Source organism: Lutra lutra, chromosome 15, assembly GCF_902655055.1.
Source record: "Lutra lutra chromosome 15, mLutLut1.2, whole genome shotgun sequence".
Lineage (NCBI taxonomy): Eukaryota > Metazoa > Chordata > Mammalia > Carnivora > Mustelidae > Lutra > Lutra lutra.
In genome coordinates, this window is record NC_062292.1 from 7,851,665 (window position 1) to 7,879,048 (window position 27,384).

The following is a 27,384-nucleotide window of genomic DNA, read 5'->3' on the forward strand; positions in this document are numbered from 1 at the left end:
GTCAAAAATAGAGCTACCCTATGACCCATCAATTGCACTACTGAGCATTTACCCCAAAGATACAGCTGTAGTGAAAAGAAGGGCCATATGCACCCCAATGTTCATAGCAGCAATGGCCACAGTCACCAAACTGTGGAAGGAGCTGAAATGCCCTTCAACAGATGAATGGATAAAGAAGATGTGGTCCATATATGCAATGGAATATTAGGCACCCATCAGAAAGGATGAATACCTAACTTTTGCATCAACTTGGATGGGATTAGAAGAGATTATGCTGTGTAAAATAAAACAGAGAAAGTAAATTATCATATGGTTTCACTTATTTGTGGAACATAAGGAATAGCATGGAGGACAACAGGAGAAGGTAAAAATGAAGGGGGAGAAATCAGAGTGGGAGATGAACCACGAGAGACTGTGGACTCCGGGAAACAAACAGAGAGTTTCAGAGGGGAGGGGAGTGGGGGGATGGCTTAGCCCAGTGATGGGTATTAAGGAGGGCACGGATTGCATGGAGCACTGGGTGTTATAAGCAAACAATGAATAATGGAACACTACATCAAAAACTAATGATGTACTGTATGGTGACTAACATAACACAATTTAAAAAAAGAACACATTTAAAAAAAGCCACTGATGGGACGCCTGGGTGGCTCAGTTGGTTGGACGACTGCCTTCGGCTCAGGTCGTGATCCTGGAGTCCCGGGATCAAGTCCCGCATCGGGCTCCCGGCTCTGCGGGGAGTCCGCTTCTCTCTCTGACCTTCTCCTCGCTCATGCTCTCTCTCACTGTCTCTCTCAAATAAATAAATAAAATCTTTAAAAAAAAAAAAAAAAGAAGTATCATCTCCTTTAAAAAAAAAAAAATAAAAAAAATAAAAAAATAAAAAAAGCCACTGAGGGCGCCTGGGTGGCTCAGTGGGTTAAGCCACTGCCTTCGGCTCAGGTCATGATCTCAGGGTCCTGGGATCGAGTCCCACATCGGGCTCTCTGCTCAGCAGGAAGCCTGCTTCCCTCTCTCTCTCTCTCTGCCTGCCTCTCCGTCTACTTGTGATCTCTCTCTGTCAAATAAATAAATAAAATCTTTAAAAAAATAATAAATAAAAATAAATAAAAAATAAAAATAAAAAAAGCCACTGGGTGGCTCAGTGGGTTAAGCCGCTGCCTTCGGCTCAGGTCATGATCTCAGAGTTCTGGGATCGAGCCCCGCATCCGGCTCTCTGCTCAGCCGGGAGCCTTCTTCCCTTCCTCTCTCTCTGCCTGCCTCTCTGCCTGCTTGTGATCTCTCTCTGTCAAATAAATAAATAAAATCTTTAAAAAAATAATAAATAAAAATAAATAAAAAATAAAAATAAAAAAAGCCACTGGGTGGCTCAGTGGGTTAAGCCGCTGCCTTCGGCTCAGGTCATGATCTCAGAGTTCTGGGATCGAGCCCCGCATCCGGCTCTCTGCTCAGCCGGGAGCCTTCTTCCCTTCCTCTCTCTCTGCCTGCCTCTCTGCCTGCTTGTGATCTCTCTCTGTCAAATAAATAAATAAAATCTTTAAAAAAAAAAAAGAACACATTTCTAATTCACGTTAATCCACGTTAATACATAGTAAACTATGTATTTTCTAGTGTTTCAAAAATATTATCCTGTGCTCAGGTAGCACAGTGAAGCTTTTCAGGCCTAACAGTAGCTCCTAAGTTACCCTGATTTTCCCATGCATAGAAAAAACAATACACCTGAGCCCGACCACGCTTATGTATTCTGTGTATTTATATCTTCCCTTAGGTTTTATTGCTTCCAACTTTTCTCTTGCAGAAGGAAAGACTACTTGGGCTCAACCCTTTGCTTCATAGCCTGGTACATTTTTCAGAAAGTGTTTTCACTTAATAATCCACGGAAGATAACAAGTAACACCGCCCAGCATGTTTAAATAGCACACACATGAGACGCAATGCTGCTCCCTGGGGCCAAAGCCTTGTCTTCTCCTGGGAACACCTGGTAGCTTGAGCATTTTATGGGCCCACGCCTGCCATTTCCATTCAGAGGCTTACAGCTCCAGTAGTAAAATACAAGGCCAACATTCCGATAAACCCGTGAGAAGTATTCGGAAGGAACAGTTGTGTTAGTGAAGACACAGCAAAGTCAAGGAAGTTATTTCCTAAGGATTCCTCCTGGTCTTTGTGGGATTTGGAGACAAATCGCAAAGTGGCCTGTGAATGATATTCTCTGTGGAATTATGCTGGGTTTCACAGACGCCTCCATCTGACTATACTATTTTAAAAGAAGATGGGGCATGAGGAGGATTTCCATTTGAAGGGCAAGAGAAAAACAGAAATCCAATGTTTGTTCAAATGAGAAGTGGCTCTTGAATCATATCATTGCAATGTTCAGAGAGGGAAAGAGTCTTCTTTCTAGTTAATTATCCTTTAATGGCTAGTAGATTATTTTGCAACAACTAATATGCAACAACACTATTTAAAACCTCCCAGTAGTATTAATTAATTAGGTCTCTCATTTACAGGCTTTAATCGGGTTATTTTTCAAAGGAGAAACAAGAAGTGAACTTCGTGCAATGGGCTGACCATCAAGAAATCACGTATTATTTCAGGTAGAATGAGAGCTGTCCTCAGGGAACCCCTCCACCCCGGGGCTAGAGTAGCGCAGAGACCTTGGCCTTACCCTTTGATCTCAAGGCTTCTAATACCTTTGAGTCGGCAGTCACATCACTCACTAGCTTGATTTCAATATTTTGCGAAGTCAGTTGGAGCAACTTTTCAAAAAGACGTTGACCCTAGGAAAAAATATTCAGAGATGAGGAAAGTCAGAAAACCTAAAGTATGCTACTTAGGATAGGTATAAATAAACTTATTAACAATTAAAACTATTCCTTCAAATTTTTTTTTAAAGATTTTATTTATTTATTTGACAGAGATCACAAGCAGGCAGAGAGGCAGGCAGAGAGAGAGAGAGAGAGGAAGGGAAGCAGGCTCCCTGCTGAGCAGAGAGCCAGACACAGGGCTTGATTCCAGGACCCTGGGATCCTAGGCTTTAACCCACTGAGCCACCCAGGTGCCCCTATTCATTCAAACTTTAAAAGGCAAGCGTTTCAGCAGTTAGCGTTCATGGAAAATTCTTTCAGAAGAGTTCTAGAACTGGAGCAGTAGCATGAACACAGATTACATTATGTTTTCCAAGTGACAATTACTGCAATTCCAAGTTCAATGCTACAGTGCAAATCTACTCTTCCTTTTCCATGAATTCTGACATTATCTACACGTGAAGAGGCAGCAGAGACTATTATAAAGTTGTGTTTGGGCCCAGAGAGACCTGGATTCCAGCTGGTTTTCCAATTTATGAGCTGTGTTTCTTCTCACTAATCTCTAGCTTCTTCCTCAGTAGAACGTAGATAAAAATAACATGTACTTTAAAAGGTTTTTTGTGAGAATTAAAGGAAATAGTAGTAGGTAAGTATCCTTTCAGTGGAAGCTCTGATGGGGAAAGTCCCGGCTACCTACCGGTGATTTGCCTGAATTCACCTTCTGGTTTAAAACCCCTTTTTACAGAATTCAACTAACGCTCTGCCCTAGCCATCTGTCATTACTAGCACAACCCAAAAATGACTGGAATAAAAATACAAAATAAAACATAAAGCTTTGCTTACATAAGATTTTCACAAGCATTACATTTTTATAAGATTTTAATCTCCGGGAGACTGCACTGGGGCAGGTCCTCAGCAATTACACCGTCTCAGGCGAGGGGACGGCAACCTTAGCTCGTTTATTTTCCCTTGTGTGTGTTCACAGACTCCCTCTCCTATCATAAAAGGAACTGGTCTTCGTTTATTGATTTTGGAGAACTTTGTTATTCAGCCACAAACTCAAATGTCTTCCGGGGTCAGACAGGCAATAAGGTTTGGTCTTAATGGCCCCCAGGTGGCAAAGTCTTACCCTGCTTTGATAAGGATGGACCGTTAATAATGATTCGGTACAAAGGATGGGAGGGAAGGGAGGGTATGGATGTGGCTCAGGAATCCTGCACTTCAGCCTCAGAAAGCAGAGAAGCCAAAGATGCAAGTCCGAGACTTTGGAGGGTAAGGAGAGCAAGCCGGCAGGACAGTCCTAGGGCCACGTAGCAGGGGGGGGAATGTTTGGCATAATCCAGCCCTGCTGTAGCCTGGGGCGGGGCCCCAGACAGCTGATGATCTCTCATCCCTGAGTACCAGAGAGCAGAGTGGGAGCTGCACCCCACGGCAGGGACGGGAGCCTCCCTTCCTCTAACTAAGCATGGAAATCAAGGGGCCCAAAGTGGAGCTCATGAATTACTCCGCACCCAGAGCCTGGAGGCAGGCTCCCCGCAGAACAGGTGTTCTGGGGAGGGGTGGAATGAGTGTACCAGGCTGGTGTCCACTATTTATTTAAAAGAGATGGAGTGGGTGGTTGAGCAAGAGAGAAACACACAGAGAGGAAGAGGAGGGAAGAAAGAAAACGGGAGCCGCCTTGTAGACTGCAGGGTCTATGTGGATTTCAGGTTTCCTGCAGGAGCCGGGAGTGCCCGGCAGCCAGGGGCTCAGATAGAGGCGGAGAGGGACAGCCAGGTGGCAGGGAGCTATGGTTCTCCTGAGGGGTTATCACCAACACAGCCCTCCTCGTCAGCCCTGGTACCCCACGGATTTACAGACTGTAATCTTGTCACACACCCTTGGAGGCTTGGGGATGTCTGCATGGCCCAGATTTCTGGAGCCCAGCCTCACGGTCAAACTGTCTGTATTCTTCCCTTCACACAGAGAAAAGGCTTATGTGCTTTGTGTTTTGGAGACCCCCACCAGTAACGGGCCACTATTTTTACACGAATGCATGTTTTTTTCTCCTGCTCTTAGTTAACAATAGATCTTGCACCAGTGAAATGTAAGAGATCTTCTAACCTATCTGTATTTCTGGCTGTGTGCCTTAAATTGATTCCCACTATGTTATTTTTGTGAGATTTAAAATGAAGACCAGAGCTCTCAAACATAGATGAAAATAGAAACTCCCAAGTTCACAGATACTGGCAGACTGTCATTAAATAAAGCTAATTTTTCCTGTTAGTATGTGCTGATGACTTACCCCAAGGATTCTTAAAATTGTTAATTAGAGTACTTACTGTAATGAACTTGGGCCTGGGTAGGTGAAATTTTCCCCTGTTTACAGTGTCTTACCTTCCTATCTGCACATTTTTGCTAAGACATCCGGAATGTAGTAACAAAGGTATGAAACACAGAGAGTATGAAACACTGAGAGAGATCTCCTCTGAGGGCTTCACTGCTGACTTAAATCCTCTCGCTGAGTTTTCATAAAGGAATACAAAAGCCCCTTTGGTTTTTAAACATCAGACAAGAGTTTGAGCTGTATGGGTCCACTTATATGCAGATTTTTTTTTTTTTTCAATATTCAGGGTAGTCCTGTAAAAACGTTTTCCCCGCTTTAGGATCTTCTTAATTAACATATTTTCTTAGCTTACTTTAATGTACATATAACATACAAAGTATGTGTTAGTTGGCTCTTTCTGTTATCAGTCAGGCTCTGGTCAACAGGAGGCTATCAGTATCAAGTTTTGGGGAGTCAAAAGTTACATGCAGATTTTTGACTATGCAGTGGGTTATCCCCGTTAATCCCCGTGTTGTTCAAAGGTCAGCTAATTTATTTTTTTTAAGATTTTATTTATTTATTTGACAGAGAGAAAGAGAAGGCGAAAGAGGGAACACAAGCAGGGCAGAAGCAGCAGACTCCCTGTGGAGCTGGGAGCCCGATGCGGGGCTCCATCCTAGGACCCCAGGATGAGGACCTGAGCCAAAGGCAGACTCTTTTTTTTTTTTTTTTTTTTTTTAGATTTTATTTATTTATTTGTCAGAGAGAGAGAGGGAGAGAGAGCGAGCACAGGCAGACAGAATGGCAGGCAGAGGCAGAGGGAGAAGCAGGCTCCCTGACGAGCAAGGAGCCCGATGCGGGACTCGATCCCAGGACGCTGGGATCATGACCTGAGCCGAAGGCAGCTGCTTAACCAACTGAGCCACCCAGGCGCCCCCCAAAGGCAGACTCTTAATGACTGAGTAACCCAGACGCCCCCAAGGGTCAACTAACTTAAAAATGTGCTCTTTCTAGTGAGAAACATTGGGCAAAATTTCCAAGTTAAATAAAGCATCTTGAAGATAGTCAGTGGTTGAGGTATGTTGAGCAATTTAAGCCGATTAAGCCCAAGCAGACTGCCTAGGGCTTGGAGTATGAAGTGCGGGGGGGGGGGGGGGGGTCATGGTGGGGGGGACTAGTTAACCACCTAATACTGCCCCTTCTTCACCTAAAAGGAAGAAGCCACTAATAATCTGATAAAGTCAAATATAGATGCATGTAAGGGTCCCAATAAGAGAGAAGACGCTTGAACACAGCAAGCACCTGACGAGACGGGCTACTGGAGAATATGGACTGGAGCTAAAACACAACGTAGTGTGCAAAGACAGATAAGTCTGGCTGGCACTAACACTCTTATGATTTTAGAATTAAGTTGGAAGTATAATTAAAGAACAGCATGGCCACTGTCGAGACCCAAATTACAGCTTGATCTAATGGAAGAAATATTTCAAAGCACAGAGGGGCATGCACGCGGAAACATAGGGTAATAAGGGAAGAAAAGGGCGATAGATAAATCAAGGATATACGACACGTGGCTAACAGATGTGTTGGAAGAAAACAACAAGCAGAAAGAATGAGCTTTCAAGTAACAGAAGAGAAATTGTCCCACTTGAGGAAAGGCCTAAATCTACATGTTGAAAAGATAATTGAAGGATGCAGGCAATGCAGTGCAGAAAGACCCATTCAGGCACATTCTATGCAATCGGTCAATACCAAGGAGAAAGAGGAATTCGTACAAACTGCTGGCCAAAAACAAAACAAAACAAGTTACCTCCCGAGCAAAATGGATCGGATGGGCATGGAGCCAGTCACCTACAGCATTAAGCCAGTACAGGGTGGCCACAGACTCCGATAAAGAATAAATTGGAACGGGGCGCCTGGGTGGCTCAGTGGGTTAAGCCTCTGCCTTCGGCTCAGGTCCTGATCTCAGGGTCCTGGGATCAAGCCCCTCATTGGGCTCTCTGCTCAGTGGGGAGACTGCTTCCTCCTCTCTCTCTCTGCCTGCCTTTCTGCCTACTTGTGATCTCTGTCAAATAAATAAATAAAATCTTTAAAAAAAACAAAAACAAAAACAAAAGAATAAACTGGAACAAAGGAATGTTTTACCCAAAGATTTTACCTGCCAGGGTCAAAAAAAAAAAAAAATATTTGCAGATATATATAGACTTAGAGACTGTATTACCTACATGACCCATTTGAGGAACATATTCAAGGAAAGTCTCTAATCAGACTGTAAATAATACTACCCACCACTGAGGAGGACGAAAGGGAGCAGAACACATGATGAGCAGTAGAAGATGGTATGTGTTTGACGTAGCTGCTACAGACGGATTCTTGAAATAGGACAGACACATTACAAGGGAAGTTCTACTGTTGTACTAAGAACCTATTACGTGATTCTCAGTGGGAAGCACTATTACTTAAAAGGGTTCGCGTTGGGGCACCTGGGTGGCACCTGGTGGCTCAGGGTTAAGCTTCTTCCTTTGGCTCGGGTCATGGTCTCAGGGTCCTGGGATCTGCTCAGCGGCGAGCCTGCTTCCCCCTCTCTCTCTGCCTGCCTTTCTGCCTACTTGTGATCTATCAAATAAATAAATAAATAAATTTTTAAAAAAGGGATTGAGTTGGTACGTGTATGTGTAAGTTTATTTTATAAATAAGACACATATACAAATACAATAAACACACAATGTATCTGTGGTATTAGAATCTCACAGGGTGGTAGGTTTAGGGAAAAAATGTGTAAAAAGTCTCCTTATTAAGGTGAGAGTGAAAAGAAACCGAGGAACACTGATCTGCAGCCAACAGGACAAAGAATCTCAGTAAAAATTAGATAAGAGTTAGGAGGGCTTAAAAGTACTAGATGGGAAAGAGTACGGCCTTACTCTGTTGTGGCAGTAGTGACAGCTGTTATGGAGTAGTGACAGCTATCAACTGGCATGTGCCAAACAACACAGCAGCTAAATATATAAAGCAAAAGCTAACAGTAATGCAATTAAAACACAACCACAATATAATGCTTCAAAATAGGTCTCTCAAAAATGGGTAGATCTAATAAGGAATAAATGAGAATATAAGAAAATTGAATATTATCAGTAAACTTGATTATGTTTATACATTTATACATATTTCTCATTCTATATATCAAATCCCTCCAAACGACGGTTTGTCCTGAGAACATTATAAAAATCTGTTCTGTAACGGCTGTTAAAGAAAAACCTAAGAAAACCAGTTGCAGGGAGATGTTCTATCAGCTTCATTCTTTACTCATAATTTAAGAAAATGAGAGATAGACCATTAACGCGTGACACATAAAACACATCATATCTACTTGAAAATTTAAAAACTCACTCTTAGATCATCTGTACATCACAGGAGAAAAGAAAAGTGAATTTCTGTATTCTCTAGAAAGCTATAAATAGTGGAGAACTTCAGAGCAAAGCCATGAAATGAAGGCAGTATCTGGTGTCAGAGAAATTTATAAGTGTAAATGCCTTCAGCATTATAAAAAAAAAAAAAAACATTACAGGGCGCCTGGGAGGCTCAGAGGGTTAAGCCTCTGCCTTCAGCTCAGGTCATGATCTCAGGGTCTTGGGATCGAGCCCCGCATTGGGCTCTCTGCTCAGCAGGGAGCCTGATTCCTCCTCTCTCTGCCTGCCTCTCTGCCTACTTGTGATCTCTTTCAAATAAATAAATAAAATCTTAAAAAAAAAAACAACAAAACATTACAAAGTCACAGTAATCATATCAATGGTAGAAGCACAGGAATGGATAAACAGATAAGGGAACAGAAGATCCAAAAATGGTATACACACAATTCTATCAATAATAAAGGTGTTATTTTAACTCAGTCTGAAAAAGATAAAGTAGTTTAATCTGGCATAAGTGAAAGGACCCTTATATTACACCACAGAGAAAAGTATGTTTCAGGCAGAATAAAAACATAGCAATACTGGGGCACCTGGCTGGCTCAGTTGGGTAAGCATCTGACTCTTGGTTTCAGCTCAGGTCATGATCTTGGGTCATGAGATTGAGCACCATGAGCTTGGGCTGATGTTCCATGGGGAGGCTGTTTGGGATTCTCTCTCTCCCTCTGCTCCTCCCCCCACTCACTTGCCCATTCTCTCTCCCAAATGAATAAGTAAATCTTTTAAAAACAAAACAAAACAAAAACAAAAACAAGAGCACCTGGGTGGCTCAGTCAGTTAAGCGTCTTCCTTGGGTTCAGGTCATGATCCCAAGGTCTTGGGAATCGAGTCTAGCATTGGGCTCCCTGCTCAGCAGGGAGTCTGCTTCTCCCTCTCCCTCTGCTGCTCCCCCAACTCAGTACATATTGTCTCGTTCTGCTTACTCTCCCAAATAAATAAAATCTTTTTAAAAAAACGACACAACAAAAGCAAAACCAAAAATCATAACACTTTCAAGAAAAAACTATTCAAGTACAGGTATGTACAGTCTTTTTTTTTAATATTTTATTTATTTATTTGACAGAGAGAGAGAAATCACAAGTAGGCAGAGAGGCAGGCAGAGAGAGAGGGGGAAGCAGGCTCCCCGCTGAGCAGAGAGCCCGATGCGGGGCTCAATCCCAGGACCCTGAGACCATGACCTGAGCCGAAGGCAGAGGCTTAACCCACAGAGCCACCCAGGCACCCCCAGGTACGTACAGTCTTAAGAGTAGGGAGAACTTTAGCTTAGTTACAGGAGGCTAAATAACGCCCCCCCCCCAGTGTCAGGTCCTCACCTGGAGGATGTAAGTTTTACCTTCTTTAGAAATAGGATCTTCACAGGTATGATTAAAGACCTGGAGATGAGATTATCCTAGATCATTGGAGAGGGCCCTAGACACAAGCAGTACTTGTAGGAGAGAGGCAGAGGGGAATGGCCACCCCTTGCGGAGGTGGGTACATGAAGACAGAGCAGAGGTATTCGAGGATGTCAGTCTTGAAGACTGGAGGGACACAGCAGCCAGTGACACAAGGGGACACTGGCAGCTGCCACATGCAAGAAGGGGTGGGAAGTATATTCCCCCCAGTAGTGGAGGCTGCAGGAGTCTCTGGGGGGAGCACAGCTCTGGTGACACCTAGGTCTGAGCCCAGGGAAACAGATCACAGACTTGGAACCTCCAGAACCGGGACGAAATGAATTTCTGCTGTTCTAAGCCACCTGTCCGTGGCACTTTGCATGGCCTCGAAACTAATATGCGAGTCAGCTACATAGAAGTGATACAAGATATTGAGAGTTACAAAAGACAAAAAAATTACATGCAAAAGATACCACCAACTAGATGAAAAACAGTAAAATCCTGGAATAAAATATTTGCCATGCAGACAAGAGGGGAAGGGTTAGTGGGTGTACTCTACAAAAAATATTAAAAATAAGGAAAAGCCAAAAGCCTAATCAAATCTGGGCAAAGTCAGGCTGGCAGATGTGAAGAGATGCTTCATGGGAAGCCCAACACGAAGAAATGTGGGGAGTCGTGTACTCAGGAGATGGGAAACAACTTGGAAGTGGCAACCTTGACTCCTGTTGACGACTGGGGGAAAGGATACTCTGACATTGCTGTCTTCCACTCAGCAATCCCACACCTAGAATGCATCCCCAAAACCCTAATCCTAACATAAGCACCAGAATGTGTGTGTGTGTGTGTGTGTGTGTGTGTGTGTGTGTGAGAGAGAGAGAGAGAGAGAGAGAGAGAGAGAGGGAGAGACTTTGTGTCTTAGGGATGCTGTTATCTGCCCATGCACATGTGTGTACACATATGTCTATATGTGCACAGAAAGTTTAAATCAAAGTTTCAAAAGACTGATTAAAGATCCTAAGCAACTGATGATACAGTCACGAGAAAACAAGACTAGAATTTATTGTAAGCCACGATGTCCTTTCAAAGAAATATATTCCCTTGATTTTTTTTCTTTATGATTTAAGACAAAACCACATATGTGTGGATCCCCTCTGGACTCAATTTCCTAGTTTTCTATTTAACCAATTAGTTTGATTATCTACAAGACTGATCTCTTATTTACTCTCTATATTTACTGAAAGTTTTAGTACTGTATTGGCTGAGTTCTTTTTTTCCATTTAGAAAACTTAACTGAAATTTTATTTACTTACTATACTTACTGAAATACACAAAGTCTGCCAGGGATATAAACAAAGATATGTCATTTTCTTGTCTATTTCCCAGCATCAGCTATTATTCTCAAATAAAAGGAGGCCCAGAACAGAGAGAAGGGTGTTTAAAGCAATTTCATTTAACACATTTACTGAGTGTTTGCTAAGGGTCAGGGACCTTCATAAGTACTGGAGATAAATGATAAGTAATTAAATGGAGGCCAGTGTGTCAGATGTCAGGGCGTAGGAGTTACAGGCCTGGGGACAATGTGACCGGGGCACTAATAACCCAGCCTAGGGCACACAGGGAGAGTTTGTGCCCTAGGCTGAGTTAGGAAGGAAGGCAAGAAAAAGTGGTCCAGGTCTGAGCGCGAAGAGGAGGTTCTTGTAAACCTGGATGTAATTTGGACCCAGTCTGGAAAGCTCTGTGGATCGGAGGGATTTTACATAGCAAAGCATATAACTGTATTTCTGTTTTTCTGTTCTAAAAGAAACCTCTGGGGCGCCTGGGTGGCTCAGTTGGTTAAGCATCAGACTTGGTTTTGGCTCAGGTCGTGATCCCAGGGTCATGAGATCCAGCCCTGCATTGGGCTCTGCACTGAGCGTGGAGCCTGTTTAAAGATGCTCTTCTTCGGCCCCTCCTCCCCCAACTCACGGATGCTCTAAAATAAATAAATCATTAAAAAAATAATAAGATCCTGATGACAAATTGGAGAAGGACTAGTATAGGACAGGGCTGGAGGCTGAATGGGGAATCAGGTTGGCACACGGTCCAGTGGGAGGTAATGTGGACTGGGACAGAGCATGTCCAAGATAATCAGAAAAATGGGAAGATCTCGGGCATTTATGGGATAGCACAGTGATGAGCTCCATGGCTAGGCTTGGGCTGGGGGGAAACAGTAGAGCCAGGGAAGGTGGCCAGAGGCCCCAGAAGCTCTGTCAACATGGCTGTGGAACACAGAATTCCTCATCCAAAGTGAGAAAGTGGTGGCCTGCACAGGAGTTCATAAGCGTCCTGAAGTCGGGGATCAGTCACAGCTTTGGGAAGTCAGGCAGTGCCACATGTCCAGCATCTTAGAGAATGCCCGCCTCGTGGGCAATGAGCAACAAGGCTCACCGGCCCGCCACCAGTGAGAGGATCTGCTAGGCAGGCCTGCAAGCCGCCAGGCCACTCATTAATCCAGGTTCCATCCCACTCAGGGGCTTAATTATTCTGAACAGTTACTCATCAAGGACTTGCCTAATGACAGCACAATTATGTGCCCCGTGGGCAGGAACACAGCCACCCCGTCCGGGGCTGAGAGATGAAGACAGAGTGAATAAGCTCATGTTGCCAATAACAGGCCAGGAAACAGCAAGGACTTCACAGTGGGAGCAGCATGTTTGTAACAGGGACCTGGGCAGCTGGATATCTATAGTAGCTGGAAAGGATCTTTTGGTGTGTGGGGGGGGGGGGGGGAAGAGCGCTCCAGCATCACCTCTAGCTGCAAAGGGCAGGTGGGTGATGTCACTTTGGCGGCATGGTCAGCCATGTCTGGAAGCAGGTGGATGGCACAGCTGGTCAGCACCCTCGGCTTCAGAAAAGGCAGAGGGGACAGGCAAGGGCATAAGCCTGACACTCCAGCTCTTTCCCAATCACTTGTTCTGAGTGGGTGGCGGGCCCCACACTGCACGAAGGCAGACTTCCTTTAGGTCCTCACTCCCGACGACTCCCGCTCCCCCTGCCCATAACCACTAGGGCGCCCTACACGCTCCCTGAAAATCCCACAGTCTTAAGGAAGCAGCTTCACCTCCTTAGCCCTCTGATCCCAAGTTAATGAGCAAAAAGAAAATGTTTTGCACAAAGGTATTTCCTGCAGTGGAAGTTCTTCAGGAAAAGAAGGATCAAAAAATAGATAACAAGTCCAAGAGGAAAGAGCTATGTCAATTTAATTCACTACCCTGCATATCATGCAGCCAATTTAAAATAAGGTTTAAAACGTTAAAATAATGTAAAGGTGCTTATGGTGTAATGTTAAATTCAAAATCAAGATATACATTTCTTTGTACAATAGGAGTATAGGTATGTAATTACGCATAAAATATCAAACTTAAAAAAAATTTTGTTGATGGTCCCATGGTGGATTGTGTTTTTCTCATCATTTCTCTAGTTTCTAAATTTTCTATAGTGCGATGCTATTACTACTATAATGAGGGGGAAAAAATCCAACTCATCCTTTTTCAAAGAAAGTTGCAAAAACATATATTGGCCAATGGGACCCAGGAAGCTCAGCAAAAAGGTCTAGAGAGACATTTAGGCGAGAATTTAGGCAAGCAAATCTAAGATAAGACCACTTAAAAAGAAAAATCATTATTTAATCCAAATAATTGGGAAGAGTATCTTGGGGTTCATGATTTATTCATGCCTCTATGATTGGATTTAAAAAGAATCAGAGAGGTTAAACTCTTGGTAATCATAGCACTTATGAGTTTATATGAGAATGATGATTTCCCTTGGAAATATATTGGAAGGCAAGCAAGAGCATAATTAGGATCACTCAACAGATGGGGGCATAGAAGCACAGGGAAGCAGCAGGAATTTACCAGGAAAGAGCAGCATTGAGGGAGAACCAGAAGCCACAGGAGCGGGAGAGCTCGCTGAGCCACCAAGAGCCGAGGACAGCCTTCCCTGCCTGCTCACTGCTGGTTCCAACTGCTGTTCTATCTCTCTGCGCTCTCATCACCCATTTCTCCATCTCCTTCACTGAACTTTGAGTTCCACAGTGGGTTGCTCATTTGACTTTGCATCCTCAGCAAACACAGTACCTTGCTAAATATTTGTGCAACAAAGGCCCATGCAAAAATCATTCCATGGCCACATTTCCAATGCAAGAATGCTAATTTGGAAGCTTCTGCTGAGTGTTGATTTTGTGGAACAGGGAAGAGACGCTATTTTGCAAAAAGGAGACATCCTTTCCATCAGGTTGTGCTATTTTCATGCTGACACTGCATACCAGGAGCTTGACTGAAATCATATTTAGCCTAGAGATGTGAGGGCTGGAGAGGAATTTACGGTTTCAAAGCTCAAAGCAATCACTGGGCTCCCTTCTCTTCCAAGCCACATGCTAGACAATAAAGCTACAGTAATAATACATGACACATGCTCCAGAGACCAGGAAGGTGAGGAATATTCCAGTAGAAGCTGCCACCATTTTATATCATTGCGGAGAGAACAAGTGGGGCAAACAGGGTTAAACTGAAACAGAGAAAACTGGGTCCACAGACCAGATGGGAAGGGACCAGTGTGGGCCTGCCGTGAAATCTACAAGAACCAGACACTTTATTGGGCTGGGGTGGTTTTAAAACAGGGATACTCAATCCTGGCTTCCAAGTCATCTTTTTAAAAAGTATCAAAGCCTGAGCCCCTCTCCAGATCCTCTAACCTAAGTGTCTGGGGGTCGCCTGAGCATCGGTATGTTCTAGAAGCACGCCTGGTGATGCTGACAGGTAGTCATGGTTGAAAACTGCCCTCTTGGGACTGGAGGGTAAGATCTCCCTGAAAGTATGCACATTTCTCTTTCTTCCTCCTTCACCTACATCCTGAACCTCCTTTAACAGAAGTTGAGAGCTTGACGGACAACATAAAGTTATTCCAGCTCTCAGATGACACAGGAAGCAAGGTAAATTTGAAGTACATTTGAAACTAACTGCCCTTCACCAGAAAAACAAAAATAAAAATGAAAACAGCAACTCTCTTTTATGAGCTCCATTATCTGTTCTTTTATAAACATGATCTAAATCAGATTTATAGAGACATCAAAGGAGACTGGCATTATTATATCCATTTTATAGATGAGTTAATTGAGGATCGGATGAGTTATGACCTTTGCCCAGTGTGGCCACAGGTACTAAACTACAGGTCACATCAGACGCCTTTGGTGCCAAACCCTGCAATCTTCCCAGGGGAGTCTGGGTCGCCTGAGGAATGCTGCTTGGGTGCCTTTTCTACAGAACCAAACCCTGAGAACTGAAAATAAACAAAATAATGAATTCTAAACTGAGCCAACTAACAGAACATTAGTATGCATCCTAATTTTGTATTCATCAATTTACACGTTTTATTTTTCCCTATATCCCTGCTTAAAAAAAAAAAATACAGCAAGAAGTTGGCCATCATATAGTAGAAATGCAAGCAAGCCCCCAGTTCCACAACAGAACAAAGGATGAAATGTGTTTTCCAGGTAGTAACAGAAGATTCTGTTTTCTCTGGCTGCCTCACACCAACCTACTAATTACAATACACCAATCTCTTAATTGCAACAGTATCAAAGAATTTTAATCACTTAAAGAATCCAGTCTCCACCAACCATGCTCATCTCCTTTAAGACCAAATAAAAAGCAGGAACTGTTGTGATTTTTCCTAGACTACAAAAAAATTCAGGGAAAAAAAAAAAAAGAAATTCCAATTAAACATTATGATGAGGCTGCAAAAGTACTGGGTACTTTTCTGACTTTTACATGGGAGTGACCCTGACAAAAACAGGATTCTCCTGGTTCCAGAAATACCCCTGTGTTGCTGACTGTGGATGCTGACTGTCTGCATGAGGAATGAAAGAATGAAGTCTCCTTCACTACTTTGGAAGGGAATGGACCCACTTTGGGACAGGAGGAGTGAGAAAGACAGGAAGAATGGAAGAGATGTGGAGAGCACAGAGCCCTAGCTGACCCCTTCAGATGATAGGTTTCCTGGGACAGCTTGAATCATACAGTGATTCTAATAGAAAATGTTAATAATACCATTTATGAACCAGCTATGAACATGGCTATGAAACCAATGGGACAAGGAAGAGGTTTCTAAGTTAGGTACAACAAAAGTCCTTGGCTGTTGGTTAGCCCACATCTTTAGTCCATTAGGAGGAATACCGCTAGCAAGGAAAGGGAAGGCTACAGGAGGGACCAACTAAGTCACACTCGGCTACAATACCCTGGTCCAGACAGCAGAACGCGTCCCACCAACATCAAGGTGAGATCTCTCAATGTTGCCTGGGTGTAGGGGTCTTCAATTTAAAACCAAAACAAGGAACAGAAAACCAACCAACTGATCAATCAGCAAAAATCAGAAGTGGCCACAGGTTTGAGAAGACCACATGACTTCTTCTGGGTTCAAAATTCAAGATATCATACACAGGTGTACATGAGCAGATGGACAGAAGCAAGACGGTGTGGTTGTGTGTTTGTGATTTTGTATTTAATGGACTTAACGGACTTAATAAATGAAATCTATAATTGTATATTTAAAGATAATTTGCATAATCCTTCTTATCTACCCAGAGCTTCATATTTTTAGAAACTGTTTCTCTTTTAATTTGATGGAACCATCCTGTTTCCAGTGGAGCGGAAAGCATATAAGACAAACTCATTATCTGTTAGTAAAATCAAACGGATTTGAGCTGGAGCTGCAGTGTACGCGCAAATAACATTTGTGAGCTTAACAAACACATGGTAAAAGGGCCAAACACTGTTCTATGCTCTTCACATACATTAACTAGTGCAATCTACACAGCAGCCTACAAGGCAGGCTCTGGGACCCTGGTCTTGCTGATGAGAAAACTGAGGCCTAAAGTTCAGCATCTTACTCGAGGTCACACAGTGGATAAGTAGATAAAAAGGAACCTGAGCCACTCCCTCCTCACTCACCTCCACCTTCTGCCTACTACCTACGGCGTAGAGATAGGATCCTGGCTTGAACTCTCCCAGACGACCCATGGCTCCCCGAACTTTCATTTGTGGTACCACTAAATTGAGCGAATACCACCCCGTTTTTTTTAATCAGAATTTTTCAAAATTAATTGTAATGTACCATGAATTGGCAATCGTGACTCACGGTAGACAAGTAACTAACTGATTCCATATAAAGGCATCTCAAAGATTCAGTTGCTGTAGCCCATTAATTATTTCATTTGGTTTCTGACAACGAACTTGCAGAGAACAGGGTTTTTTTTTCCCCCCAATGAATCAGGTAGTTCTGAAATCATCACATTTCTGGGCTTTTCCCAAACAGTCTTGATTTCATAAATACCCACTACCTTAGCCCATAAATTAGCAATCACACGGTCCTAGAAATTTCAGAATTTCAGGCTCTAAATTCATCATCTGGACAGAAAGAAACAAAAATCCTTTGCCCGACCACGTACTTTAATCACATTTTAAAATATGGTTACCATGGAAACACAGAGATCACTAGCCTTGACCTGGCTCTCACACATAGGAAAGTCACGGAAGGAAACATACAATAGTAGCGCAAGGTGGAAAAGACGAGAATTTTTCAGGGTAGGAACTGAAACAGCAACCTCTTAGAACTACAGATCAAAACTGCATTTTTAACGAATGTGTTTATACACACACACACACAAATCCAACATTCATCATCCTGTGGATCATGACCACCACACCCTCTGCTGAAATTGCTTCTCACCCAGAGAAGACACAGATGTCCTGTGCCATGCTGATCTGTGTCCCTTTCCTGCTGAGCTGGGGCCTGGCTGCCACCCGGTGCCCATTTCTCAAGGTATTTTGCTTACGGTATTCTTTTGTATTATTACGTATTATAATGAGTAGATGGACTGAACCTCAGTTACGGCTCCTGTTCTTTCATGTGTCATGTATGGCTTCCATGTAGGACATTTCAGGATCAGTTGGTTTAGAAGTAAATGCCGTGTTTGACTCTTTTAACTCCTCAAAATAAAAACCTTTAAAAAAAACATATTCAGGAAAAACAAGCTGTGAACCTGGGTCAATTTGCATTATATTGGAACATCTTTAAGAAAAAAAACTTCAGATTTTCTCACTTGGGTTATTAGGGTGTGAAAGTTTTTTTTAGCATCTTTTTAAGAGTGCAACAAGCCAATCAATGACTACATCACAGTATTTATAAGGTCTCAATAAAAACAAAAGCATGCTCACAAGTCCAAAGATTAGCCACCCAAACTCTGAAAGGAATTTTTTTGGGGGGCGGGGGCAATATAATTGTATTGAGGACACTGCATTTTCTACTCTCAAGATAGTGCTTATAAAGCACAATGTTATTTCCTTTCCTCACACACATAATCCATGTTCACATACCAAGAATGTCCCATTTTTTACTATAGCAGCTCAACTTTAAAACTGCCATGGGAATTTATTACAAATTTGGGTCCTTTGTTGTTTTGTGCAGAACAATGTTAAATATTAAATCCAGAGTCTTGAATCTCCTATTGCATTTGAAAGGTAAGATCAGGTAAAATTTAAAACAAACGGGCATTCAGCTGGTACCTTCTTTTTTTTTAGTAATGGTAAAACTTAGTGGCCTAAACGTAACAGAATCTGGGGTCCTTACTGCACCTGGAAAAACAAGTTGGTGGTTAAGGACCTGCTTTCAGGACCTGGGTCCTGGCCTCGTTCTGGACTTCGGCAAGATTACCCTCCACTGGCAGGAGGGCGGGGAGGAGAGAAGGGAACCAGCTTCTTTCAAAATAATCTTAAAAACCCAAGACATGTGGTACTTAGACAAGTTCTCCTGGGTCCCTTTGCAAACACTGCTCTAGAGGTCAAGGGGGACGTGAAGGATGATGGGACATGGAGTTAATCAGGCTCCAAGAACCATTTCTATTCTACAGGCTTGCTTGCTCTCTCTTTACTTTTATGTATTCGTTTTTCTTTTAAGATTTTCCCATTCACAAAATCTATAAAGAGCTTGGCAAACTCAACACCCAAAGAACAAATAATCCAATCAAGAAATGGGCAGAGGACATGAACAGACATTTCTGCAAAGAAGACATCCAGATGGCCAAAAGACACATGAAAAAGTGCTCCATGTCACTCAGCATCAGGGAAATACAAATCAAATCCACAATGAGATCCCAGCTCACACCAGTCAGAATGGCTAAAATTAACCAGTCAGGAAACGGCAGATGCTGGCGAGGATGTGGAGAAAGGAGAACCCTCCTACACTGTTGGTGGGAATGAATGCAAGCTGGTGCAACCACTCTGGAAAACAGCATGGAGGTTCCTCAAAAAGTTGAAAATAGAGCTACCTTATGACCCAGCAATCACACTACTGGGTATTTACCCTAAAGATACAAATGTAGTGATCCGAAGGGGCACGTGCACCCAAACATTTATAGCAGCAATGTCTACAATAGCCAAACTAGGGGAAGAACCTAGATGTCCATCAACAGATGAATGGATAAAGAAGATGTGGTATATATATATACAATGGAATACTATGCAGCCATCAAAAGAAATGAAATCTTGCCATTTTCGACGACATGGATGGAACTAGAGGGTATTATGCTTAGCGAAATAAGTCAATTGGAGAAAGACAACTATCATATGATCTCCCTGATATGAGGAAGGGGAGATGCAACGTGAGGTGGTTGGGGGTAAGAAAAGAATAAATGAAACAAGATGGGATTGGGAGGGAGACAAACCATAAGTGACTCTTAATCTCACAAAATAAACTGAGGGTTGCTGGGGGGAAGGGTAGGGAGAGGGTGGTGGGTTTATGGACATTGGGGAGGGTACTTTTAGCCCTGGGGCTAATAATACATTATATGTTTATAAAAAATAAAAAATAAATAAGAATTTTAAAATACAAAAAACAAAAAAAGAAAGAAGGAAAGAAAGAAAGAAAGAAAAAAAGATTTTCCCGTTCATCCTAGTGGAACGGATTCAACTCTGCTAGGTTCTCAGCACCATGAGGGAAGGGATCTCAATCTTGTCCCCTGCTGTATCCCATACACTCTCAACAGGGCCTGCACAGAGGTACCTCAGCAACACCTGATGGCTTGCTTTCATCATTTGGCCCTTGAGAGGGTCAAATGTGATCATGTAAAATACTATGAAGGCATGAATAGAATTCTTGCAAATACGTTATTAATCTAAGAACCGCCCTTTCATTTACACTTTATGTCTCAAAGCTACTGCTGGCCTGACTCGCCAGAGCGCAAGCCTGTTTGTGGACTCTTATTTCTCCGTGGGGCTTGTAAGTTCTAGAAGTCTGACGCCCACATAAAATGCTAACACTTCTGTGGGACGGAGGCAGGCAGGGCAGACATTCTAATTTGTATCATCTCGGTTTCTGTTGTTTTCCCCTCGCTTTTTAAAAAAATAGTAGAGCCGGTGAACAATATTCGCTTCAGCTGTGCAACATGGGGCTTCAACAATTCACACATTCAACAGTACATACCGTAAGTCTAGAACCATCCTTCACCACACAACGCAACTGTTACGATGTCACTGACTATAGTCCCACTGTTGTACTCTATACCCCCATGACTTCCTGATTTTATAACTGCGAGTCTCTATCTTTAATCCCCTCCCCCTCCTCTGCCCACCCCCCACCTTAAAGCCCACAGTCCAGACCTGTGCTCGAAGGGCGGAGAGAGCATCATCACTCGGCCAACAACGGACCAGACTGGAGGACGAGGAGAGCCTCCACCATGGTACTCAGCACGGACAAGCCGCAGGGATGGAAGAACTGTTCCCCAGATCGCTCTCACAGCGGGTTTAAATCCACTTAACGTGGGAACAAGTGAAGCCCCTCGCTCCTTCCCGTCTGCGCATGCGGGGCCCTCCACGTCTGCGCATGCGGAGCCCTCCTCGTCTGCGCATGCGGAGCCCTCCTCGTCTGCGCATGCGGAGCTCTCCTCGTGCAAGCAATTACACCCCGCACCTGCAGACACCGACTGCTTTGAATCTGCAAGGCGCCTGGTGCTGTGAGAGGTCCGAGAAGTCCGAGGGGCAGCCAAGAGGCGTCTCCTTGGAGGGAGCCCTAGGGCCCTACCAGAAGACCTCAGTTCTAACCGGGCTCCTTCCTGCAGGGGTGGGTGTGAGCTCAATCAGCAGGGGTGGGTGTGAGCTCAATCACAGCCAGGTTATTGGCAGTAAATTGAAAAATTCCATTGTGGCCAGGAGGCAGGTTGTTGGAGTGACCCGAACGAAGCTTCCCGGCGCAGTCTTCTTTCCACAAGAGTAATGCCCACCTGAAGCCACGCGACCTACAGATATTCTCTTCTTGACCGAACTCCAGCCAGGCTCCCCCTGAGCCCTCTTCTTCCCCTGGGCTCGACCTTGCTTTGTAAAAACTGTGGGCTCTCAGCACAAAGGATCTCATCCACCCCGCCAAGAGGTCCCTCCCCTCTCTCATTTTAAAGGCCTGAACAAAATGCTAACAGTTTTTAACAGCTCAAGGCCATGCCCCAGGATGACCCCGCCCCCTTAAGGTGCCCACTTCAGAAAGCTCAAAAAGGCCCAAAAGAAGTTGCTGTTTGTTCCCGCCAACACCTGACCAGAGGGCCTCTGTCTCCCAGTCTCGGTAGGAGGCGAGGAACCTAACTTTGATAAGCACCAGTTAGCAAACCCCAGATGGGCTTCCTATGGGCCAACCCCCCTCCCCACTTTTTATAAACCTCTACTTCCCTGGTCCAGTTTAAGCCCCTGCTGTCCCCCACCCCATTCCCTCATTCTCCCTAAAAAAATGTTCCATCATCTCTGTACAAATCTGAGTTCTGAAGTTCAGTTCACTCGGGCCCTCTTCCCTTTTGCGAAAATACATCCCGTTTCAAATCTGTCCTTAGAACGTTAACCAGTGTTTGGCTCTGTTTTGTTTGACGCAATCCATTCGAGTATTGGGCAAATATCTCCTGAGCACCTAGGACGCACCCAGCGTCACACCTGGCACTGTTATTCAAAGCAGACCCAGACCCTCATTCATGCTCCCTGGGCAGAACAGAATTCTGACCATGAACTAGGACCCAGCCTTTCTGTGGCCCATCTTCTACCCCATAGCGTGAGTGCCGAGGAGAGCTGGCTAGCCTTATGGCCAAAGCGGGTAGTTCAGAACATTTCAAACATTTCTGAGCATAGAAATCAGCTTGGGATCTCGTTGAAATGGAGATCCTGAATCAGGTAGGGCTGGGGTGAATCCTGAGAATCTGCATTTCTCATAAGATTCCAGGGAATAAAAATGCTTCTGGTCCCAGGGCCAAACGTTGAGTGGCAAGAGTTTGGCTCACCCCTGAAGGATTAGGGTAAAAGCAAGGAGAGGCCAGAAGTCCTCAGGTAGCTTTTGAGACTGATGTCCATCTATACCCTTCATCCAGGGACTCTGCTTATCTGTAAAGCCATGTGAGCGCCCCTGCTCCACTGGTTTGAACTACCATGCCGCAGTCCCCAGAGCCCCCTGCCTGGACTACCAGATGCTTCGCTTACTGACTCAGTCCCAGAATCAACCTGAATCCTGCAAATGGATTTAACGGCTGCCCTGAGCAATACTGTAGGTTCCCTGGGACCCCCAATCTTCATCAACTCCCAGTCTAGACTGATTACAGAAATCCTGGAAGCGAACTGAGATTGAGGGCAGAGTCAGAGAGAAATAGTAGTCACTGGGAAAAATAAAGCCTGTTAGCAAAGATCACTTTGTAGCTGGGGAGAAAAATCCATCATTCCGGGGGCACCGCATTTCAGAAAAGAGTTCTACTGGGTCACCAAGTCCAAGAGTAAATGCCAATCTTCCCCCCGTGTGTTTGGCACCCCGTAGCTCTTCAGGGATGCCCATGAGGTTGACAGCCTGGGGTCCACACAGCATGGACACCTGTGCAGGTCTAGGCCCCAGCACAGGGCACGGCTCAGTGAGTCAAACTAAAGCTTTGCACTTCTTGCTAAATTCGGTGGAATGAGCTGGTCTTGCCCCCGACAAAGGAAAGACAACTTGAACTATCTCCCACTTACACCATCAAACCTGCGATGGTAAACTGTTTTGAGTTTGCTGCCAACAATCTCCCTTTCCTGAACTGGCGTGCTTCTCCTAGACTCTCTTGCCCCTCCCGTGGACGTGGGCTGCTGACCTTGTGAACTTGCTCTGGCTAACAGAATGCGGCCAAAGTCATATTCTAGGAGCCCAGGAATTCAGAGGTCCTGCAGTTTTCACTCTTATCCTCTGGGGATCCAGCAGCCCGCTAGAAAGCCAGGGTTAGCTTATTGAGTGATGAGTGTCCACTTGTGAACGAGAGCTGGCCAGTCCCCAGAGAGCCAGCCCAGACTCAGCCACTATCCCAGCCAAACACAACCGCATGAGTGGTCCCAGCCAATACCTACTGGCGCACAAACTGTGTGTCCTGCTCACGGAATCAGAGGAAATAATACTCGGTAAGTTTTGGAGTTGCTCGTCTTGCCACAGCGGATTAAGGAAACATATCTAGTGTAGCAAAAACATAAGCCACATGACACAGTCTTTGGGATTGGGTGATTGTGGATGCTGGAATCTCATTCCCACTCAAGGCTGGAGGAACAGGAAAGTAATGGATCTGGAGCCTTGAGGGAGTAAGAGTGGGCTACTTGGCAACATTGCCACCTGCCCTAAAGCAGAAAACAGAAAGGGTGTCTAATGGGTTTGGGGACCTGGCTAAGAGGATGGTTCAGGCAGGTTATCAAAGTGTTAGTGGTCTATGGTAAAAAGCACTGTTCTATTATCATGCAGAAGTATGAGAAAATGTAGAGAATCTAGAAGACTCTCTCGATTCAACAAAATACTCTCCAAGGAAAAAAGAGCCTCAGGGTAAAGACAAAACGACAGTCGTGGCAGGAAGATTCTTTGTCAAGGTTTCAGAAAGACTGAAAGTGGCGGATGGTTCACAGGCCCCCTTGGCCAGATGAAGAGCTCCCAGAAACTTTATAAGGGGCAGGTCCTAAAGCATCCTGAATCACAGTCCAAAGCAGAGAAGACCCACTGCCAAGAGTTTGGAGTCAGGGTTTTTGCTACCAGAGTGGTTTATGACTGGATACAAATTAAGTTTACAAAGGCTGAAGGGATTGGACCTTTTTGTTAAAAAAAAAAAAAAGAGAGAGAGAGAGAACAGAGCTGCTTTAAAATGAACAGAGGTCCTCTGGGGCCTCCGTTTCTACCAGCAGGAAGCCAACTAAGACAGTCGGAAGCAAACACAGGCTATTTCTTATGGAAAAGAAAGAACAACACAGAGGGGAGCAAAGAGCTTCATAGATTAGGAAAGCACACCCAGGGAGCAGAACTAGATCCTAGGCCAGCAGCATTCCCAGTTCTCTGAGCTTGGAAGCCTGGAGTGCTGGGCTGGGCTGGATTTCAAAACTGCTATGGGCTCAGGACTGGTCTGTGCTCTCCATCCCCACCCCACCACTTAAACCAAAGTGTGTACTATGGTTATCTTATCCTGCCTCCCCATTAGAGATCAGGAGTGTGTGTGTGTTGGGAGACATAGGACTTGTCTTCTAGTTCACAGGTTTCTAAATCAAGAAAAGCCCCTACGAGGAGGCTCAATCTGATTCAGACCTGGTGCAGAGGAGACCCTGAACTTTGAGCCTTTGCTATAATGGGGGAGGGCGGTGAGGATTGCATTTAGTAAGTGGAAGAGATCTGGATTGCGATGGCCAGAGTGGACTATGGTATATAATTTCCATCTAAGAGGCCTGCCAACAACTCTTCTTCCTCCTGTATAGATGCTACTCCTCCCACCTTGAATCATGACCTGTTTTGAGCAATAGAATGGGATAGAAGCAGCTGTGATCCAAGAGCCCACATCTTAAAAGGCCTCATACTTTCTGCTTTGGGCCTTTTATGATATAACCACCCCCTTAAACCACCCCAAGTTCAGGCTTGCTTATAGAATGATGAGAGACATATGCAGAGAGAGGTCCGGGTGGCCCCCAGACCTTCCAGCCTGCCCCAAACAGCACGATGTGGATCCAAGATGAGTTCTCTCTGCTCAACGCCACCCAGAATCATGATCCCACTACATTTTGGAATGATCTATGCAGCAGCAAACACCTGACCTACCTGCGTAAACGGGGGAGGGAGAAAAGTGCAGCACAGGATTAGTAAATTTATTTTCTTCTTCAGTATGGCCTTTGTGAGTTTTGGTGTTGTTTTTTTTTAAACCTATTTTCTAATTTCCTTTGATTTTAAAATAGTACAACTGAATGAAAGGTTTGAAAGCACCAATGAGGTAGTGATTATAGGCTTAGTGCCAACACATTTTATATACGGTGACAGAACTGATTTTCTCCGTGACCCAGATAGGACATGTACGTGAAGCCCAGTGCTGGAAAACTTGGGTAGAAGAGCCTGGGTAGCTTAGCGTTCTTGTGATCATACCAGCACAAATTACAAGAAACCAAACAAAAAACTGCTAAAGATGAACCAGGATCCCTTTCCTATCTCCAGGACACTTCGTTCAGAAATCATTTAGATCATTTCAGCAGACTTCTCAAGGCTGTTCTTGGAATTAACACATTTCTCTCTCCTCTTCACTCAAACGGGACAGAGCCAAGAATATACAAGTATAATGGGAAGTTCGATTCCACTATTAAAAAAAAAAAAAGTTGGCTCTGGGTCCTCCAGGCGAAATATTAACCACATAAATGCCTCGGCAAGCAGGCATGGGGTTCATGCCATGAGCATGCAGGTGGAGAAAAGCAGAATTCTGGGGCGTGCTGTCAACGGATACCTGGTGTGAACAGCGTCCCCCAAAATGGTCCAAACCAACAGAGAGCCTAGAGTATGCACAGACGAAACACGAGTTTGCCCTTGAAAACCTGGCATTCTAGCAGGAGCTGAGCAGACACATGATCAACGAAGGCACATACACATGAACACGATGATGTACGGGTACCGTGGGTGAGGGAGGTAGACTGAAAAAGAGACCTTGAGCTGGAGAAGTGAAGGCAAGAAACATGAAGGCACGGGAGATGCACGTAAGTAAAATCATCACACACAGAGAGGATGCAGCTTACCTGACATGCTGATGGATGACTGTGGTTGAGATCCCAATGGGAAGACACTATGTCAACAGACTTTTGGGCCATGTTGAGTAAGTTCATCCAGCCTTGGAAAAGTGATAAGTGAAATGGTGCATTTTCTGAATAGTTAAGGCCTTCAGGAATATTTTCCACCAGGGCAATTCTTAGAAAAGATTTTGAAAAACAAACAAACAAAATCTAGTCAAATTTGAAGCCACAGATCTTTATACATGCATACAGAGACATCTGGAACATACTCTACTTTTTTCGAATAGACACGTTCCTCATTATTTACATTTTCTGCCAGAGGCCTCCTACATGTCCCCTCTGCTAAACTTCCTAGCTGTGAGAATTTAGATGCTCTGGTTTTCTCCAGGTTTTGCTCATACTTCAGAAGATCACTGCAAATGTCCTAAAGTCCAGTTTCTGACTAGCTTTGAAAAAAATTCAGAGCTTCCTACACAAGCAACTTCCTCTAGTAATATATTCCTTTTTTTCCTATAGCCATGTAATTCTTACATACAAGAGCTCTTCTGCGAGCTACTTTCGGCCATAAGTTACATTTCGCATACCTCATTTCTAGGACAAGGTTGGGCATATATAGAACTAATTTTGAAACTGAATTATTATGAGTTTTTTACTACTGGAAAATAAAAATAATACATACTATTATTATTGCTTAGTATCTACTGATGCTTCCCAGCCCCAAAGCATAAAATGATACGAGGAAACATTCAAAACCTGCCTGTGGGAGGATTTTAACAAAGTGGGTAGATAAGGAATGGATAAAATAATCACAATAATCAAAACTTAAATAAGATACAACAAAAGCATCCCAATAAATGTGTTTTGTCCTTTGATACTCCCATGCATATTAACAATACATCCACTGTCCTGTTTCTGGTCAGTATGCAGGTGAAGATAGTGTGGTTTTCACTCCTGAGTTAGCCAGGGGACACATAATATTTAAATAAAGGATGAACTATTTTTCCCCCCATTTCAGAAATGGAAATTATCCTGCAACTCTTGATGAAAAACTGCACACCTGTAAATGCTCCCAGTATAGAGATCCATTTCATTCGTGGCTATGCCTCCACTGTGCTGGGAACATAATCAGGGCTCAAGAAATACCTAAAGAATGAATTTCAACTTCCAACAGGGAACCTGGCACTCCTCACTAAAACCGTTAGCTGTTTCTCCTAATGAGACTTGTCCCATTTAGAAATTTTAGAAACAAAAGCAATAGTGTTAGTAAAAAAAAAATTTTTTTTTTAGTTCTTGTGCATTTGATGACTATCACAGCTAGAATGGGGTTGGGTGTGTGACCCGGAGACTTCCACGATT

At 43.9% G+C, this 27,384-nt stretch overlaps 1 protein-coding gene across 4 annotated transcripts in view; it reads right to left on the reverse strand.

The window, feature by feature from the left end:
- Positions 1–27,384, reverse strand: part of PLD5 (phospholipase D family member 5) — a 391,790-nt gene that overhangs the window by 161,165 nt on the left and 203,241 nt on the right. For 3 of the 4 annotated variants that reach the window (XM_047705556.1, XM_047705558.1, XM_047705557.1), the window contains exons 3-4: positions 26,035–26,203; positions 2,663–2,774 (exon numbers count right to left, since the gene is read on the reverse strand). In XM_047705556.1, the coding sequence (XP_047561512.1) occupies positions 2,663–2,774; positions 26,035–26,203 (281 nt within the window). Of the gene's footprint in view, positions 1–2,662; positions 2,775–20,634; positions 20,833–26,034; positions 26,204–27,384 lie in introns of those variants that run through there. The other variant, XM_047705559.1, reaches the window with a different exon arrangement.